The sequence below is a fragment of the Tursiops truncatus genome, chromosome 20, assembly GCF_011762595.2.
Source record: "Tursiops truncatus isolate mTurTru1 chromosome 20, mTurTru1.mat.Y, whole genome shotgun sequence".
Taxonomy (NCBI): domain Eukaryota; kingdom Metazoa; phylum Chordata; class Mammalia; order Artiodactyla; family Delphinidae; genus Tursiops; species Tursiops truncatus.
The window spans coordinates 38897911-38916870 of NC_047053.1; the positions used below are offsets into that span (position 1 = coordinate 38897911).

Here is an 18960-nt window from a genome sequence, read left to right on the forward strand (position 1 = left end):
TATAACAGTATTTGGCGGGGGGTTTTCCTGGTGGTGCAGTGGTTAAGGACCTGCCTGCCAATGCAAGGGACACGGGTTTGATCCCTGGTCCGGGAAGGGTCTGGGAAGATCCCACATGCCGCGGAGCAACTAAACCCGTGCACCACAACTACTGACTCTGTGCTCTAGAGCCCTCGAGCCACAATTACTGAGCCCATGTGCCGCAACTACTGAAGCCCGGGCGCCTAGAGCCCGTGCTCCGCAACAAGAGAAGCCACCGCAATGAGAAGCCGGCACACCGCAGCGAAGAGCAGCCCCCACTTGCCGCAACTGGAGAAAGCCCGTGCGCAATGAAGACACAACGCAGCCAAAAAATTAAATAAATAAAAATTTAAAACAACAACAATATTTGGCAAATTATTTTCCAGTGTATCCCTTCTCACCTATGGCTTTTGTATAATAGTTATAAGCTTCATGGTAATCTTTCTTGGCATAGTATGCATTTCCTTGTTCCTTGAAAGACTCTGCTTCCCTGAAAAGGAAAGAGAAAGAGAATCATGTTACTATACCGAGGGAATAACCCCTGTAATCTCACGGGAACAATCTTTTGGTCTAGAGCCCCCAGCACATTGAGCTGAAAGTTTATGTGATACTTGAAGGAATTTATAGATTTGTTTGATGGGCTGATGGACCAAAAGGAGGTGCTAATGAACGAATCCAAGTTCTTCAGATGCTATTTTTTGTCACTTAGATACATTCAAACTAAATCAAGAAACCTCTCTGATGTCGCCTGACCTTTCCTCACTACTCCTACCTGTAATCATTCCCCTTTAGGACAGGCAAATTTAGACATTCTCTCACAGAGACGGAATTTTTATATTTATTTCCTTTCCACTGTGTCACAACTTCTGCCTCTTTAGCAAACTTACAGAAAGTCAGTTATAGGTAATGCCGTTCAGGGGCAACTGATTTCTCAATGTGAAATGGGTCATATTCTTGGAGTTTTAATGATTTATTCTCTTGAAAACTGGCTCATGCATTTGTCACTGGAAGGACAAGCAGAGCAAAAGCAGGTGGCAAAGGTGTTAAAAGCACAGCATATTGGTGTTTAAGATGGAGGACAGAGTTGAGTGACAGCAGAGACCAAGAACTTCGATGACAGGGACATACAAAATATAGACTGCCAGTGCCATGCTCTAACAAGTACCCACCTACTGATGCTCTCCGCCCATCACATCTATGTGGATACTTAACTGCCTCCTCAACCATCCCTCTAGTACCTTGTATAACCACCCAATGGCGTGGTTATGAATATCAAAAATTTTGCCCTACTCCAAGATCCATTTTTTTGAAGCTGTGCATGAGACAAACTGTACTTTCCAAAAGAAACAATGATATATAATTGCAAATTATATTCTTGACCAAAGAACTAGAATCAATTCAGACATGACCAACAATGTCTCAAAGAACAAACTTGTAACCTCTATCAGAGATACCCAAAATCACTCTAATGACCAACTTGAGTGACAAAGATAATTCTTTACCAAAATGATTACTGCAACATAGCTAAATATCTGGCATTTCTGTTATAAGGAAGAATCTTTGTTTCTTTTTCTGTCCTCCACGCATGCTAAAAGCCCAGTTCAAGGGCTGCCTGAAGTGGGGACAAAAATACAGTTCTTAACCTTGGTGATGGTATAGGAGTTTACAGCTTGATTCCATGGACATCGGCAATGGGAAGATTTGTGATTTTATTTACTCACGTATTTTAAACTACAAACTGGCAAAACCACCCTCCTTTTATTGAGGCGATCTCCCTTTCCATTCTTCTCCATCACTGTCTTGGCAAGCCCTATTAACAAGAAAAGTCTGCTAGCAGAAAGGAGACGGAAAATGGGGGATTTCCCTAGTGGTCCAGTGGTTAGGACTCGGCGCTTTCACTGAGGGGGCCTGGGGTCGATCCCTGGTCGGGGAACTAAGATCCCACAAGCTGTGTGGCATGGCCAAAAAAAAGGGAGAAGGAAAGTGGAAATGACCTATAAATGATGACAGATTTTAACTGTGATGGATTTGAATAATTTTATTACACCAACTGTCACAATGATGTAAAGAGGCCATCTGCTATTAAAAGTTCTCAAGAAGGATCCCCCAACTGCAAGACTTATAAGACCAAGCACAATCTTTCCACATGCTGAACAACTCTAAATTAAGCCAGGCACTATAAGAACTATGAAGAACCTATCCTTTAAGAGCAGACATGCCAAAAGATTTGAAGAAGGGGCTTCCCCAACACAGGATGTCAGAAGTTGAATTAAACCACTATGAAGAAATGGAGTAGTAAATTCAAAAGCAACAGGCCCAAACTGTACCTGAAAAGATCTAGCCTTCTATTCAGTCAGCTAGTGGCTAAGACCACACAAATCCTTGAGGAAAACCAAAGGCATCTGAGCACTTGGATAGACGTTGTATCAGCATATAAAGCTTGTGAGTCAAAGGGGGGACAATCTGTAGAAATAGAGAGAGATACCCTTTCTTTCCTGAAACACTCACTCCAGTGGAGGCCACAAGTTCAGCATTGGCTTTCCAGCAAAAATGTAAAGGATGACTTCTGTGGAAAATCAGTAATTATTACTGAGGCCAGGTACTTTCCATACATTATCTTATCAGGTGAGTTTCATTATTCCCATTTTTCAACAGAGGAAATTAAGGGTTAGAGATTAAAAACTGTCCAGAGGGTCAGGGTGTCAACCCAGACCTGCAGATCCCAGAGCTGTGCCCTATCTACTATGCTAAGCTCTCTCTAATACTCACCTCTACCTATTGCCTAAGACTTTAAAAATTAATCTGTACTGCTAAGAACAATGAATATGAATTTCTTTCAACTAAAACACAAAACTGCCCAGCGTATAAAATCCAACTCCAGAACTGCAACCTGGATTTAAACAAGCCAAATGACATTCCTAACAATCAGTCACAGACAGAGTAAGGCTCCTTTCCCTTTAAGATGCAAGACCTAGTGAACTGGACTTTGCCTCCCCCAAGAAATGCATTTCATTTTAGTAAATGGTGAGTAGATTCCATTCTAGAGCAAACAAAGCGAGTAATGTAGAGTCAGCCCACAGCAGAAAAGAACAAGAAGAATTGTGTTGTGACACGTTACCATGTTTTTAACCTCACACTGCACAGCATCAGGCCAGAATTAGCTATTCCCACACAACTGCCTCATGAAAAGGACTTATTTTCATAGAAACATGGTTGATTAACAGCTGCCTAAACAATGGGCACTTAGTGCTTTTAGACTGAATGCTTATTTTTTGCCTCCAGGTCCAACGCCCAAAGTGGAGTCCCTCCGTCATCTTGAACCTCCCCACCAAATACACAACAAGCTTTAACCAATGGGCCTGACCCTGCGAGACCAGCCGAGGAAAGAGTGGATCTTTGGAATCCAGCATGGCAGCAGCAAGAACTGAACAAGGCTGCATCAGGAACAATTCCAGGGTCAAATCCATTCAAGTCCTGCCTGGGAGTCTGAGAAAGGGCTGAAGCTTGTTCAAGTTGCCCTTACAGCAAAGGGACTGAAGGATGAGATGTCAAAGGCGTAGGACTGGAAAAGAAGGAGAAGAGCTGGTTAACACTGGAATTGAGGGCAATCTGGCGGTGGCATCTGTCACTCCACTCACTGCCAGTCAATTCATTTGAGAACCAAGTGAGGTTACAACATGTACCTAACTAAAACACATCAGTACTAAGAAAGGAAGAATTAGGATTAACTGAGTTCACCTGGATTAGGTAAAAAAAAGGAACAGATTCCAAAAGGGACTACATTAAACTACAGACTATTTTCTGTGGCCACAAAATGAAATTCAGACTAAACCCTGAAATATAACACCACATCAAAATATAGACTTGGCCATAACTGACCCGATGACACTATTAACAGAGACTGTATCTCTAGTGCATTTTCAAATTTTCAAAACATTTCCAATGAGGGTCTTCACAACGGCCTTCTGAAGTGGTGATGGTGATAATATCACGTGTCCTCCAACAGACGAAGAGCTAGTGAGGCACCCAAGGTGGCTGCACAGGTTTCCTAAATCTTAGAGTCCCATGTTTTCCCCGCTAGATCCTGTGAGTGGCAAGGTTTTTGGATTAAAACTAATTTATCCAGTTCCCCACCCAATCCTTGGATCACCTCTAAGCAGAAAAAGCTTCACTTCTCTGATTCACCAAGAGATGCTGGGAATGACTACCTCTACCAGACCAGTCCTTTCACTTGAATAGCCAGCAACAAATTCCTGTGAAAACAGCTCATGAAAGGTTTTCCAAAAACTCTGCCCTCTTTGGATGTATGATGGGAGGGTGTCCCACAACGGGATCAGTGTCAGAGGGCCAGGCCGGCCTTCTCTCTGACAGACGTAGGTAAGGAGAATACATTCTACTCTTGCTCTGCTTTGCTATTTTAAAATGTATTTATTTTTCAGAAAACTGCAGTATGAAAACCTGCAGTATGAAAACCTGCTCTTCTAACACTACATGTGCGTGAAAAATCTGTATATCCTCTGATCACACAGTTCCATTCTCTCTCCCAATTTAGCACTCATTCATCACAGATGCTAATTACTCCAACAAACACTGCCAAGGGAATCATTTGATATCACACAGGTCTTAGCAGGGCTCAGCATCATGTGATCAAATCAGACAACTTGGGCTTATGATCACCAGCCAACTTTGCACATTTACAGATAAATTAAAAACAAATTAAAACACCACAGTTGAAATCGTAATGTGCCCCAAATTAGATGCTCTATAAAAACTTCCATTTTCTCTCTAAATACTTCCAAGTTGAACCTTAAGCAATATCTTTGCGTTAGGCCAACTAGTCTATCTTCTAGAAATTAAAGAGGTATTTAGAAACTTTACTCAACTCTCACTAATGCAGGATTCACTGGCAAGTATTTTTTTTAAAAAACGTCTCAACATCTCTGGGTTCTCTCTGGAATTACTTCACATGTATATGTGTAATGTACCATTTTTAGATTTATTCTACGCCACTGCATGAAAAATAAAGACTAACATGGCTTCACTATTCTACATTTGCAACTGAGGAAATACTGATTAGATTTTTGAATGACCAAGGGCAGGGGGGGAAGCGGGGGGGGGGGGGGGTGAACCACAGTACTCTTATTTATTTCAAGTATTTGGCTAGAATAATGTATTTTTAATAAAGTTCCGCTCTTCCAATAGCCATTAATACCAGTTTAAATCAAAACAGACGTAGCAGCTTGAATGAGATCTTTTTTTTCTTTTTCTTTGCATTTTCTTGATGTAGTCTGCTACTCCAGAAGTGGAAGAGAAATCTACTAAAATTACAACTCAGGACAACGTGATTTCTTGTGAGAGCAGAGGAGCGTTTAGGGGCCTCTGACCTGGAGACTATTTTACTGGCAGGAAGAACTTTAAAGAAAGATATCTTTCCTTTTTTTACCCTCAGGTCTTTAATAATAATACTTTATACTGCCAACCAGTCAAATATCCTTTATGCATTCCTATTATATTTACTACTTCCAAAATGTCACCCTTACTCTAGATTGTTGCACCCATTTCTTTTATTCAGTCAAATTTACTAGTTGCCCGTTGATGAAGGAATGCCCTCCACCCTTCAGAATTTACGGGATCTTGGCCAGTCTCAGAGTAGAAATTCCTTGCTCCTTCCCACAGTACAAGACCTCTTGTTCCCAAAGGCATGTCACAGGGCCTGTTTCATGTTGTACTCTCTCTGACCTTCATGAGAGAGTAAAGTAAAGGAGCCCCGAAGCCTTTTACTCCATCTTACCAAATGCATATTATTCGATTTCTTTCTTTTTTATCCTCTAACAATTTAAGTTTCACATGGATAGGTGGAAGCCATATATGAGCGGGAACAATTCCACAGATAGAGTGTTTGCTAAAATGCAAGGCGCTAGATGTTGAGAGCAAATAAAGGCTTCATAAAGGTCCAGAGAAAATAGAGGGTGGACTCTATCCAACTTCTACCTGTTGGTAAGGGTGGGCTACCCAGCTTCCTTTACCCAATTTCCTATAGAATAGGCAGCTTCTGCTTTCACTTAAAAGCCCAGTTAAAACACCCACCCTCCCCCCAAAAAGAGAAGGAGATGAAGATGAAAAAAATATTCCACTTCAAACTGTCCTCCGTCTGGACACTCAGGGAATCTCAACAGGGGCAGAGCCAGAAGAGACCAAAAGGCACCAAGTGCAGTCACAGATACAGACTACACAAGGCAGCAGCTCTCTCTACTGCTCAAGTAGGGAAGGACACCAGGCAACGCACTGGAGGTGGCTGTCTTATTCAGTGGGGAAAAAGAGCAAGCAAGCAAGCAAGCAATCCGGACGGAAATTCCATCATTGCAGGCAGAAGGATATTCACACAGAAATAGCAGCCTCAACTGTGTTAAAAACTTCTGCTAGTTCCTTAAATGGGAGGTGTCAAAATCTGTGGCATCTACCTAACCTTCATTTACCCCTGGGGACAGGAGACACAACCAAGAAGTTGCTTCTGAGAAATAAGCTTCTCAGAAGCTACTCTGAGGACACAAGCCACTGGCTTTTTGGCATTAGCCAGAGACTTGTTTTCATAATACCTCCCCAAACCCACCATTTTCTATCCCTTGGTTTCCCATTCTGTGACATCTCCCACTACCCTCACGGGGACACTAGCACTCATCAAAAATCTAGAACTGGGGAATTCCCTGGCGGTCAAGTCGTTAGGACTCTGTGCTTTCACACCCGAGGGCCCGGGTTTGATCCCTAGTCAGGGAACTAAGATCCCACAAGCCATGTGGTGCGGCCAAAAAAAAAAAAAAAAAAAATCTAGAACTGAGGAACTATAATTAGGAAAAAGGTTGCTTTCTGAGTTTTTTTGGTTGTTTTTTTTTGGTGGGGGTGGGGAAAGAGGGGGGGAGATGGAGATGGGAACTAGAGTCAGAAGTCTACACTGTCAACTGTTATTTTGCTTCCCAAGTTTTTGTGGTTCTTTAGCTCATCAGGTGGTTGACTGTCTCAGAGCAAACTGCCCGAGGCAGAATTCTCAGGACAGAAACTCTAATAAGAGAGAGCCCTGCTTGCCTCACACACCCTCCCCAAAAGCCTAATATTAGAATCAGAAAAGACAGTTAACACTTTGCTTATCTGACAATCTGGCCACCCCACACAAAATCATAGGCCAACAGAGTATTAGGTCTCAGAATCAGACTCTGAAAGTCAAATATTCCTGATCATATTACCATTCTCAAAAGCCTCAATCACGCATACCCCTGCCATGGTGGGATAAACATAGAAACTGCTGTTTGGATCTGCATGGGAAAGAAAAAAACTGTTAATCCAATAAAATGAATAAACTACTGGAAAAACTTGCATGCTGAATCCTGTTCTTACTGCTGAAATCCAGACAATTTAAAAGAATACCTGGAACGACCTCTAAGTAACTTCCACATCACTCAGCACTGGAGAAAGGGGACCAAACATTAGTGGAGTAAGGGAGAAATGGGCTCTCAGAGACTTTGCAGACCACAAGGCACCTAGGCAGCCACTGACCATTGTTCTCCAATCTTCTAAAGTCCTAGAGAAAGAAAGCAAAGGCAAGTGCCCAGTATGCAGCTTTTAAAAACTTAAAAAATACTACCTTCAAAAACTAAACCAATTCCTGATTGGTTGGAATGTACAATAAGGCTGATCTTTAAGCCAATCAGAGTTCTGGTTGTTGGAAATGAACTAGACACTACAGCAACTGCCACTCACTTGGCCCAACATTTTATTAAAATCGCTCAATTTACCTGGCTTCAGTTAATACATGAATCTGAATTAAACCAGCAAGGAACAGAGAGACCCTTTCTCTGTGCTCTACCTTTGCTCCAGTAAAGAATATTTTACAGTTTTGCCACTTGTTAATACCAGGGTTCAATTCAATCAATTATTTGCTGGTATTCAGGATTCTGTATTCCTAGCTTTATCCCTTCCTTAACCGTGACTTATTTGTCCCACTTCTTCATCTCTGACCCCACAATTAAAGCATACCAAAATGAAAGTGAAGGCTGAAAGCAGTGTTTCTCACTGATTTGGGCTCCAGGTCAAAGATAAATTCCCATTCAGTTTGCAGGCTTTGTCTAGCTGCCTGCCTTGGAACTTCAAGAGAAAGTTTAGGGGGATACAAACCTAAGAATTTGAAACAGAGTGGGGAAGAAGGGGGAAAAGTAACCCCACAAGCTCTGCAGTTAAGGCCACAAACTCCAAAACACCCCAAGAAGCTGCAGTTAATAGCAACTACAGCAGCCCCCGGGATGTTCAGTGCTTCCCACCAACAATATTCATAGAAAAATAAAAGGCAAAATCCCAAAAGAGTTTACAATACCTAGGTACTAAGAAAGGGCCTACTAATAATTGTTCTTGCTCTCCTCCACCAGGAAAACAGACACTGAGAAGTTAAGATTATCAGCCCAAGGAATCAGGTAAGGATGCCCTTGGCTCCTAAGTCGATGGCTCCCATTGGTTCTTTTGGACCTCACTGCCCAGTCAGGCCAGATATATGCTGAGACACAGAAGTACTTCCTCTGTTGATTAGCAACTTGAAATCCTTCGATTTTACCATAATAAAGACCACCTATGGAGACCAAACTACTCCCCAGTCCAGGAAATACAACCAGACAGCCCTCACTCAAGACAGGCATTCATGTATTAGGTAAAACAATCAGCAACTTCCCAGGAAAATGTAAGTTTTTAAATTAGCTGAAATGTAAAACCTCTGAAATTTAGTCCTCTGGCTCCCCAAGCAGCTTTATCTATTCTGGTGGGCAAAGAGAAATAATAATCTTCATGTCCAGAACCCTGATCTATTTTGGAGTGCCAAATAACACATCTTTTATTTTAGCTTCTCAGCTGCTATAAGGGAAAAAGAACTTTGTCCAGAATGACAGGCAAAAAAACTGGAGTCCATTTCTTTTTCTGTAGAGACTCTAATGCTAAGGAAATAAAACATGTAGCCATTTAAAATGCTACAACCATGAGGTCCAACTTCTTGAAAGTTCCTCTCACTGTGCCCGCCCCCGCCCGTGGGACTGTGACAATTCAGCAGCAGCAGCAGCAGGATGCCCTTGGGCCACGATGCAAAGAAGGACTCCTTGCTGGACTTTACAAAAACAACCCGAGACCCATCAACTCCTGTGTCCCCAAGTGAACTAGGAGTAGGACTGTAACAAGAGACACGAACTTGGCCTAATAACTAACCAAGTCAGATAGTAAAGGGCATTTGTAAGAGATGTGCCTATCCCTGCCCTCTGCTGTGGCTACACAGGAGGATTCCAGGATATGTGAAAAATGTAAAACAATCTTCCTCCAAAACTTCTAAGTCACCACTCCATTTTCAGCCTTGGAAAGCTACACGTAAACAAGGCTTTTTCTTACTAACAGAGCCCAGTATTTACCCTCCTAAGGATGCCTTATATGGCAGAAAGTCAAATGGTGATATTTTTATTTCACTGTATTTTCCTTTTGATTTTTTCACATAAGTGGTATACAATAAACATTTACATTTTATTATGTCTAAAAAAGATCTGTGTATGTTTTACATATAAGTCTATTTCATAAGAATGCGTTTTTCAGTTATAGTTTTTTTCTTAGTGGCAGAGAAAACAATCGTGCATTTTACAACCAATGACATCTTAAAACTCCATGAAATAAGGCAGTTAACATCAGTCAACACCCTCCCTTATTCTGTTTACTGCTACCAAATACCATACTTTTTTGTGTGTCTGATGTGGTCACATTACGGCATCACCTGTTTTATGTTTTTTTATGATAGAATATCATAAAAGGGCTGATTTGTTTTAAGGAAAAAAATTTGCTTTACATAGGAACTTTGAAGGGAAACTCAGATTAAGGACAGTGCCTATGTCAGAGATTTATACTAAGTAGGCTGAGTTTATTTTAAATTACATATAGCCCAACTCCCTATTTACAGCACAAAGAACCACTGAACTCCTTCCAAACACAAGTAAAGTAAATCCCTACAATTAATTTAAGTTCTGCCTGTATTGGTGGGAGTTTTGTGTCCTGTTTTGCAGTTCCTTAATGATGCTTAATTCTAAACACCTGGAAAGAACTGGTTTGTGAAACCCCAAAACCAGGAACAGACAGAGACTAGGCTCTGGTTTCCTGCCTTCTCTGATATTCCAGGGACCTATTACACTTTGTCAAGGCTCTCAGCTCCTGCTCGCAACAGATCAGGAACCTGGGACACTGGCCATAGTAACTACCCTTAAGCTTGATAACTATTCATTCTGCCTCCCTGAATACCTCTGATGTTTCAAACCTAGATAGTTAAAAAAGGTAAAAATTCTCGGAATCCTGATTTCAGATCTCATGAACTAATCACCACCTCGAATCCTCCAGACTGAAACCATAATGGGCTTGGTATAAAGACATGAAATATGTGGGAAGGAGACTGAGAGAATTGTAGTCAGTTAACCTGCGGTTGACGAGGACAGGGCTCCAAACTTCCAGAAGCTTTTCGTTAATTCTGCTCCAGAATTAGGACAAGTATGACTACCCACAACTGTGTTCCAACCCCACTTCCAATAACCTGCCTTAGCTGTAGCCAAAATCCAGAGCGTTCTCGAAAACCACTCACTCTGCAGCTCCCTTGCCGAGTCCGGACTGGCAATCTCGAGCCACTGCGGCTGCCCAGCAGAGCCAACAGCGCCCAAGCAGCTGCCCTCCTCCTTGCTGCTTAATTTAAGAAACAGCCCTGAAAGAATGACCTTAGAAAGGGTGGAAGGAGAGGGTTTGACGTGTGGAGCACGAGACAAAACCCCTCACCCTTCTTTCTCTATCACCTTAGACTTCTGGGGTAACCGAGGGACCACCAGGTCAATAACGGAGACACACAATACCTCGGGCCCAGACTAGCGCTCGCTGGGGTATAATTACTGAGGAAAGGAAGTGAGGACAGCAAGAGCTTCGGAGATGCAAAGGGCTGAGACACAAGATACAGAAGTTAACAAGAGAAGGAAGGGGTCGGGGGCGATGTAAGAAGGCGTCATCACAGCCGCGCCGCCACCCCCCCCCCCCCGCAACAGACCTCCGAGACCCCCTTAGAGACCCGGTCTCTACAATGAGGACAACCTTCCTCTCTGCTGGGCAACAACGCCATGCCTCAGCTCCTCAGCCAGGCGGAAGCAGGAGAGGAGGGCAAACCTCCGAGAGCGCCCCTTCAGGGGGTCCATCCGGACTCGATCTCAGATGGGGGAGGGGGGCTTCTCGGAGGGCGGGGCATTGCCTCTGTAGGGCCTGCACCACGGCAAAGACGGGGTTACCGGAGCCATGGAGCTGAAGATCGCCCCTTCCCCTACCCTGCCACCCGCTTACCTCTTCGCTTCCTCGTCGTCTAGCAGCTCTGGCTCGGTCGCCGCCATTACCACATCGCACTCCGCGGCAGCCGCCATCTTACCGCCGGGACCAGAGAGCCGGGTGGGAGGTCGGCGGTGAAGAGCACTTCCGGTCGGAGCATTGAGCAGCTCGGCGGCGCTGCGCCCAGAGGGGCTACCTCGGGCCCGTCTACCAGCGAGAGGCCCTGATTGGGGCCAGAGCGGCCTCCCGCCCCCGGAGGTCCAGGGTGGTCTCCTCGCTGGAGCGGGGGCCCAAGGACGGTTTCTGTGCGTAGGGGGCGCCACTTTACCCGTGGGTCGGAAGGGGGAATACAGGAGGGTGTCGGCTCTCTAGGCTTTGGCTTTCCTCAGTAGTCTGAGAGCCTCGTTGCCATAACAACTTCCAATCCTAGAGAGTCTCCTGTGAGGCTCAGGGAGTCTGAGTTGGGTAGAGACGCGGTGACCCTGTACCCTGGAGAGAAAGTGCCCCCCACTACCACCTTCCCGACCTTGGAGTTTGTCCACAGCTTCCTCCCGCGAAAGGCAAGAAGAGACACTCTGAATCCAGTTTCCTCAGCGTTCATCGGCCCCTGGAAGCCCTGACCAACCAAGCCAGGGGAACGCAGGGCGTCTTCACACCACGCCTTTCATCCCCTCCGGATCTCCAAGCACCAACTCGTTCATCACCCTAATGACGCTGACTTTTTTATGAGGCTGCTTTCATGTCAGCCGCCTGGGAATGCCACCTCAGCATTAAGCCTAGGGAGGGTGGCACAGGGCCCCAGACCCTGCCCTGGAGTTTATAAGGTAGCTCGCGGGGTGAGGTCCCTGCTCTACAGGGTCCTCAGTGCTCCCAACCCTCATATAAACTCTGTGCTCAGCACGCTTGTCTTGCCGATTGCAGTCTGGATTGGGAACTCAGAGAGGGCAAGGACACAGCCCTTCGTAGTACTTCCTTTCACCCAAACCAGTAATTTTTGTGGACTTGAGTTAAATAGGGGTTTCCTGAGGTTAAACTGGGGGAGTTTGAGGTTAAATTTTTAAAGTTAAAGGGTACTAAAATAAGAATGGGTCAAGAGAATTTTAAAAGGATTTACCCCGCCCCCCAGACCCCTGACGCCCTTGCTTGCTTCTCCAGTAAAACAGTCTGTGCCATTGTCCATAGGACGCTTGCATGGTTCTTCCTATCACAGTGCTGAGGGAGCTGAGATCACACCTAACACTGGGGAGTGGAAGATGGGAGAGGCTCAGGGGTTTGGAAGAGAGAAGTCATTCAGCCAGCCAGTCATCCAACAGCCCTCTCCAAAGTACCTACTTTGTGCTGGGTTGGGAAAGCGCAGACTCAGACCATCTAACCTGCTTGCCAATGGCTCATGGTCTACAGTCTAATACAGGAGGCCCATCTGTCTTTAACCATCTTCCTCCTTTGTGTTCTCGGCATCTAAAACTCCCAAGTTATCACCAAGTCTTGTTGATTCTCTTACCAAATGTCTCCCAAATCTATCTCCTTTCCATCCCAATTCAGATTCTCATCATTTTTTGGAAAACTTGGAATACTACCATAGTCTAACTAACCCCAAGTCTCACCTCTCTCCAACCTTCACTCTTCTACCAGAGTGATCCACTTAAAAGCAAAAACTGATCATGTCACTTCGCTGGCATAAGTCGTATCAATGGCTTTCCACTGCTGTTAGGATACAGTTTGAACTCTTTGGCCAGCACACAGGCCTTTGATTATTTGGCTCCTTTCTACCATCAGTAATGAACCCAAATACTTGTAGTTCCAGTAAATGCCATGACTCTTGCCGTATTTCCTCCACCCTTTCCTCCCACACCCTTCAAACTTCAACACAGACCTGACCTCCTCTAGGAAGGTTCCTCGGAGAATGTGATGCCCACTGCCCCCAAGTTAAATGCCCTTAGTTGTGCTCCCATAGCACCTCTGTAATAGTTCTTACCATGCTGTACTGTAATTATTGGTTTAGATGTCTAGCTCCTCTAGATGGTGACGTTCTAATGGGCGGCAACGGTGTCTAATTCCTCCGCTTTTTCTCAGCACGTGGTCCTGTACCTGGCACAGAGTAGGAGCTCAGAAGACACTGGATGAATAAATGACTGAGTAAACAAAGTGTTACTGTAGTAGCCTTTAGAGAAAGAACATATGGGCATCTGAGGCACCAAAACAGCCGGCCGGTCTAGGGAGCCTAGAACCCTGTGCTCTGGAGACCATTCAGCCCAGGTCCCGGCCGTCATTTCCCCGCCGGCCTCTGGAGGCGCTGTTCGGCTGGCGCCGGCTCTCCTCCGCCAAAATAGGTCTTGCAGGATGGAAGCTACGGGGCGGGGCCAGACGGAGCCCGGAAGGACCCGGAGGAAGATCCGAGTGTTTGCGGCCGTGCTGCCCCACCCCTGGTCCCGGCGCGCGTAGAGGGGCCCGGCCGGGCTGCTGCTAGGGCCCCAGGAGGTACGGAGCTGGGAGGCCGGGATCGACCACTGCTTCCGGACCCTTTAGGTGGCAGGATTCCGATTCCCTCTGGGAGCCCTCTCGTGGGGAATTCTGTTCCGGAGGCCCGCCTAGCAGTCGGGGTATCCCTTAATTTCGGGGCTCACTATATGAGGCCCCTCGCGGGGAGGGGGATCTGTACTAAGAGTTTACTTTGGAGAGGTTTCTGTTTAAGATCCCTTTGGGGAGTGATCTCTGTATCTCTCCTCTGGCGGGGGCGGAATCCTCGTCTGGGGCTCCTTCTGGGAAGCCTGTGTTTGGGATGCCTTCGAGGAGATCTCTGTTTGGGACCTCCAAACAGAGAAGGGATTTCTGTGTCTAGGCCTTATCTGGGTTTGTCAGTTCAAGAGAAACAAAATTATTCTTTTTTCTGAAGTGTTTTTTTCCTTAGATTCCTTCACTCTTTTGTTTCTGTCTTTTTCATCTGAGCCATGGCCTTGACTGGGAATTCGAGGGAACTAATTGTCTGGATAAGCCATACGGGAAAGCAAAATGTTCTTCCTAATTGTCCATTCTCCCCAGGAAGAGTGGTATAAGACAGATGCACACAAAATAATAGTCCTGCCTATTTCTCCATGGGGTCATGGTTAAAGAGAGGGAGCTGAGCCAGAGCTCCCTTCAGCAACTGGTCCTCCACATCCTGTGCACAGAAAGGAACCTGGCTAGTGGTTCCTTTAAACCAGCGACTCTCTTCCCCCTTTATGGCAACGCTTACCGAGCACCTGCTCTGCGCCAGTTACTGGCCTCGTACTGGGAATAAGATGAATAATATACAGCTAACTGTCCAGTAGTGGATATAGACATATCACTTTAGTACACCCTGCCTAGGGTAGCAGACAGGGCCGAACCCCTGAGGCCATGCATCCACTTCAGAACTTGCGTCCTCAGTCAAGGGAAGTTTGCCCTTGGTTTTGATCCTGCCTCACCCAGTGTGCTTCCGTTCTTCAAGGTTGAAAGCTAAGCATGGGGAAGAGCTGCAAGGTGGTCGTGTGTGGCCAGGCTTCTGTGGGCAAAACTTCAATTCTGGAGCAGCTTCTGTACGGAAACCACGTAGTGGGTGAGTGTTGCTGGGCGTGAGGCATGGTGGAGGAAGTGGAAGAATGAGGAGAGGATTTGATCACAACACGAAAAGGCTAAAGGTCGCTGCTGCTGGTCATTACACCGAAAGATCCCAACTCTACAACACTGAGGACATCTGGAAAGAGAAAACCCAATGTCCGAGATAGGAAGGAAAAACTTCCGCGTCACACTGTGTTTAGCAAGGTATCAGCGTGAGATTAGAGCTGTCCCCCCAAGTTATTCCAGTCTGGCCAGACTCGCAGTCTTTGGCCCTCTCTCCTCAGCCCCCATGTACCTTTCTCTCCCTGTCTGGTTGGCCTGTTAGGATATATTCAGTCACTCATGTTCCCAATCTCTTTTCTCCCTAGAAACAAGTTTTCTCCTCATTTTGTCCCAGGTTCTGAGATGATTGAGACGCAGGAGGACATCTACGTGGGCTCCATTGAGACTGACCGGGGGGTGCGGGAGCAGGTGCGTTTCTACGACACCCGGGGGCTCCGAGATGGGGCTGAGTTGCCCCGGCACTGCTTCTCCTGCACTGACGGCTACGTCCTAGTCTACAGCACGGACAGCCGAGAGTCCTTTCAGCGCGTGGAGCTGCTCAAGAAGGAGATTGACAAATCCAAAGACAAGAAGGAGGTGTGTGTGGGAACCCTGGTGATGAGAGAGAGTGGGCCCTGGGCTGGCTTTGGGAGGCCTGGAAAGGCTCTGTTTTTCACTGATTTGCCAGGACGTGGGTTTAGAGCTGGAGGGCGGAGATGGAGGCCACTGGAGGGTGTCTTCACTCCTAGAGGTGGCCGTATGTTGAGGCAGCTCTACCAAAGAGGCTTCTCCAGTTTAAGACGTCCCCACTAGTCTTTCTTTATAATGGTTCTGTGGTCTCCCCTGTGAAGGCCCTTTTGTTCTCAGATCCCGCTTTAAGCTGCAGGCATTCTGGGAGCGCTTCCTCACCGGTTACTTTGCCAACAACTAACTGACTGCCAGTAATGATCAGGCATTGGTGACACAGGGCTTGTAATGGAACTCCTCCAGATGGAGGCCCCCGTCCACAGTTTCTAATACAGGAAGAGATGAGACATCAGCCGTTGAGACTTTCCCTCTCCTAGGACTCTGAGGTGGAAATGGTTGCTTTTTCCTCTCCTCCCTCTGTTCAAATTCTGGCCTCCATCTGGCACCCCCTCCAGGCGTTCCATTACAAGCCCAAGGTGGTCACTGGCCCTCACGACCATTCCTGAGGTCCATGCTACAGCCACAGGCCTCTACTCTGTCCCTCTTCCCCAGGTCACCATCGTGGTCCTCGGCAACAAGTGTGACCTGCAGGAGCAGCGGCGTGTAGACCCGGATGTGGCTCAGCACTGGGCCAAGTCAGAGAAGGTGAAGCTTTGGGAGGTGTCGGTGGCTGACCGCCGTTCACTGCTGGAGCCCTTCGTCTACCTGGCCAGCAGGATGACCCAGCCCCAGAGCAAGTCTGCCTTCCCCCTCAGCCGCAAGAACAAGGGCAGCGGCTCCTTGGATGGCTGAAGAGCTGCCTTGCCAGCTCTGGAAGATGGGTTGAGGGGAAAGGGAGGGGGGGTTTAGGCAAGCTGTCCTTCCCAGTCAAGGGGGGAGCTCCCCACTAGGCCAGGCAGCTGGGCTGTCCCAGGCTCAGGTCACTTTTGCTCCCTCCCAACTCTGGGAAATGCAAATAGTCTAGGTTAGCGGTCCCCAAGCCCCCCAGCCCCCATCCTGCTGTATCCTAACAGCAATGGAAAGCCATTGATAGGATTTATGCCAGTGAAGTGACATGATCAGTTTTTGCTTTTAAGCAGGTCTAGAGTGGTTTTGGATCACTGTCCCTTCTGCCGGCCCTGGACAGGAAGCAGAGCTGTGTGTGGAAGTGCCCAGTCTAGGGTCTGATTCCTATCGCAGGGGTCTTACACCTCTGGGTTTCCTGCCAATCTCACACACACACACTCACACGCTTACGGCACCAGCCTGGATTCTAGAGAAAGGGCATCCAGGTGTCTCGTTTGTGTGTGTGTGTGTGTAGATGTGCACACGTGTGTGTGCTGGTGTTCGGGGCGCCTCCTCATCCAACACCCTGACCTCTCTCCTGTCTTCTCCTGGGCTGAGAGAAGCTAGCCTGCTGGGAGCATAATCTTCTGTTTCAACTCTTCCCCCAGCTTCCTGCTTCCCCTTCCTGCTCAGGGAGCATTTTCTTGGTTGAGGTGGAATGGAATGCCGACTGGGCTGGGAGTCACCAGCTGGCTTTGTGGCCCTGCGAGGCCTTTCGCCTCTAGGGGCTTCAATTTTCTCAGCTGTAAGGTGACGGCAGTTGCTTAGATGATCTAGATCCTCTCCAGCCCTGTGTGTATACTGCCCATGGTTGGGCTGGCTGCACTGTTCCCTTAGCTTCTCCCGTTTCAAGGTGCTATGCCTGTGGCCCTGGAGGCTGGGACACTGCTCCCCACCCCCCAACCACCAGGGGCAGGAGTGCACTACCCACTCTAGTTGCCAGAGTGGCTGCCCAGTGCCCGATCCGCGGACCTCACAGCCCTGGGGACTGGTCGTCACCCTTTCCTGTGGTTGTTTTCAGCTGATAGCTGGACTTCTATTTATAGATTACCTGTGTTTATATGCCTGCCGCCATGGTGGAGGCTGGGCAAGGTGCTCGTCTAGCCCTCCCCTCTTACCTCAGATGCCTGAACAGAGTAAAGCCGGCCAACAGCAGCTTCTCAGGAGCTGCCAGATCTCTGGGGGCTCAGAAGGGTGGTTACGCTTCCAACACGCTGTAAAGTGAGCTGGTGACCCACAACTTCCCGTGCCCACTTCGTGCTTCTGATGTACACACCTAGCATAGGTGAAGACACTACAGCCAGGTGACCTTCAGTACACGCCCCTTCTCCCCAAGATGGGAGAGGTGAGCAGGGTCAGGTGGCCCAGGCTGGGCGAGTTAGGGCGTGTACAGGCTTGGGCTTAAATTGATTTATTGATGCGTTGGACACAATAAAACCACAACTGTTATCAAAAAGTTTCCCACCCTCCCCCCTTTTTCTTGTTCTCCCATTGGAAACAGCTTTAAAAAAGATACAGGTGGATACTGGCAAAGTCCCATATTGTGGGGTGAGGGTGGCAGTGCTGCTCGGGTGGGATGGAGGTTATGACATTAATTTTGACAGCATGAAAACGGGTCTTGAGAGTGGCTCCAAGCGGATCCCAATACTCAGGTGAGTCACAGTGAGGGGGCCTTGGGGTGCTCGTGGGGGAAGGGAAAGCTGAATTGAGCGCTAGGGGCCAGTTTGGGGTGAGAGCTGGAAGGGAAAGCTCTTTGGGAGCCCTGGGGGGATTCGGTGTTAGCTGGACCCATAGTCTGAGGGAGACCCAGTGTCACCCCCCCTTCCCCCCACCCCGCCCCGAGAGCTGGGATTCAGGAGGAATCAATGAAAGGCTAAGAGAGTAGAACGTGTGTGGGACTGAGCACTTCCTCTGTTAAAAACTGGGCCCGGCCAGCACATTACCCTGGCCTCCCCGTCGTAGCCCATCCTGTCAGAGCGGATGGAAAGCCCCGGAGGCTTGCAGTTCCAGCCACCCCTTGGCTTTGCCCCACTTAGCACTGCTCCCTTCCTCCACAGTCTTCCACCACATCCCCAATGGTCAGCTCGTCCAGGTAACCTTGAACCCACTCCATCTTGAGACCCTGTGGTTGGGGTGGCTGTGACTGTCCCCTTAGCTTCTCCCTTGAGACGGCCCCCTCAACACCAGTGGTTCTCTAGAGAATCCAGTGAATGGGGAGTGCCTCCCCTCCCTGCCCCTAGGGCATGGGAATAGAGGTCGGGCTAGGAGAAGGTAAGATTCCTCGGACCTCGGCCACATGGGTATAGGTCTTGAGTGGGAGAATGAGAGCACCACAGGGCTGGGGCTAGGATTCTGCATAGATCTTTGGATTTTCCAGTTTGTTCCCCATAAATCAGGATGGGAAATGGAGGGGAGCCCAGGGCTAGCCCTAGAGGCCTGGGGAAGGGAGGGTGC

General features: G+C 47.4%; 2 protein-coding genes across 7 annotated transcripts in view; one reads left to right on the forward strand and one right to left on the reverse strand.

The window, feature by feature from the left end:
- The window catches only part of DNAJC7 (DnaJ heat shock protein family (Hsp40) member C7), a 30132-nt gene extending 18214 nt beyond the window's left edge, over positions 1 to 11918 (reverse strand). Inside the window, exons 1-3 of one of the 3 annotated variants that reach the window (XM_033847563.2) lie at positions 11395 to 11918; positions 3545 to 3583; positions 423 to 511 (exon numbers count right to left, since the gene is read on the reverse strand). In XM_033847563.2, the coding sequence (XP_033703454.1) occupies positions 423 to 511; positions 3545 to 3583; positions 11395 to 11471 (205 nt within the window). In that variant the 5' untranslated portion in view covers positions 11472 to 11918. Of the gene's footprint in view, positions 1 to 422; positions 512 to 3385; positions 3584 to 11394 lie in introns of all 3 variants that reach the window. The other 2 variants (XM_073797646.1, XM_033847564.2) reach the window with 2 other exon arrangements.
- A 1779-nt stretch (positions 11919 to 13697) lies between these two features.
- NKIRAS2 (NFKB inhibitor interacting Ras like 2) lies at positions 13698 to 17962 on the forward strand. Of its 4 annotated transcripts, XM_004321074.4 has the most exons (4): positions 13698 to 13854; positions 14843 to 14950; positions 15350 to 15591; positions 16234 to 17962. In XM_004321074.4, exons 2-4 carry the CDS (start codon positions 14857 to 14859, stop codon positions 16471 to 16473), a joined length of 576 nt encoding a protein of 191 aa, XP_004321122.1. In that variant the 5' UTR covers positions 13698 to 13854; positions 14843 to 14856; the 3' UTR covers positions 16474 to 17962. The 4 variants fall into 4 exon arrangements, with proteins under 4 accessions (XP_004321122.1, XP_033703458.1, XP_019794953.1 ...); XM_033847567.2 differs by lacking the exon at positions 13698 to 13854 and having other exon boundaries at positions 15321 to 15591; XM_019939394.3 differs by lacking the exons at positions 13698 to 13854; positions 14843 to 14950 and adding an exon at positions 14958 to 15156 and having other exon boundaries at positions 15321 to 15591.
- The last annotated feature ends 998 nt before the right edge of the window (positions 17963 to 18960 follow it).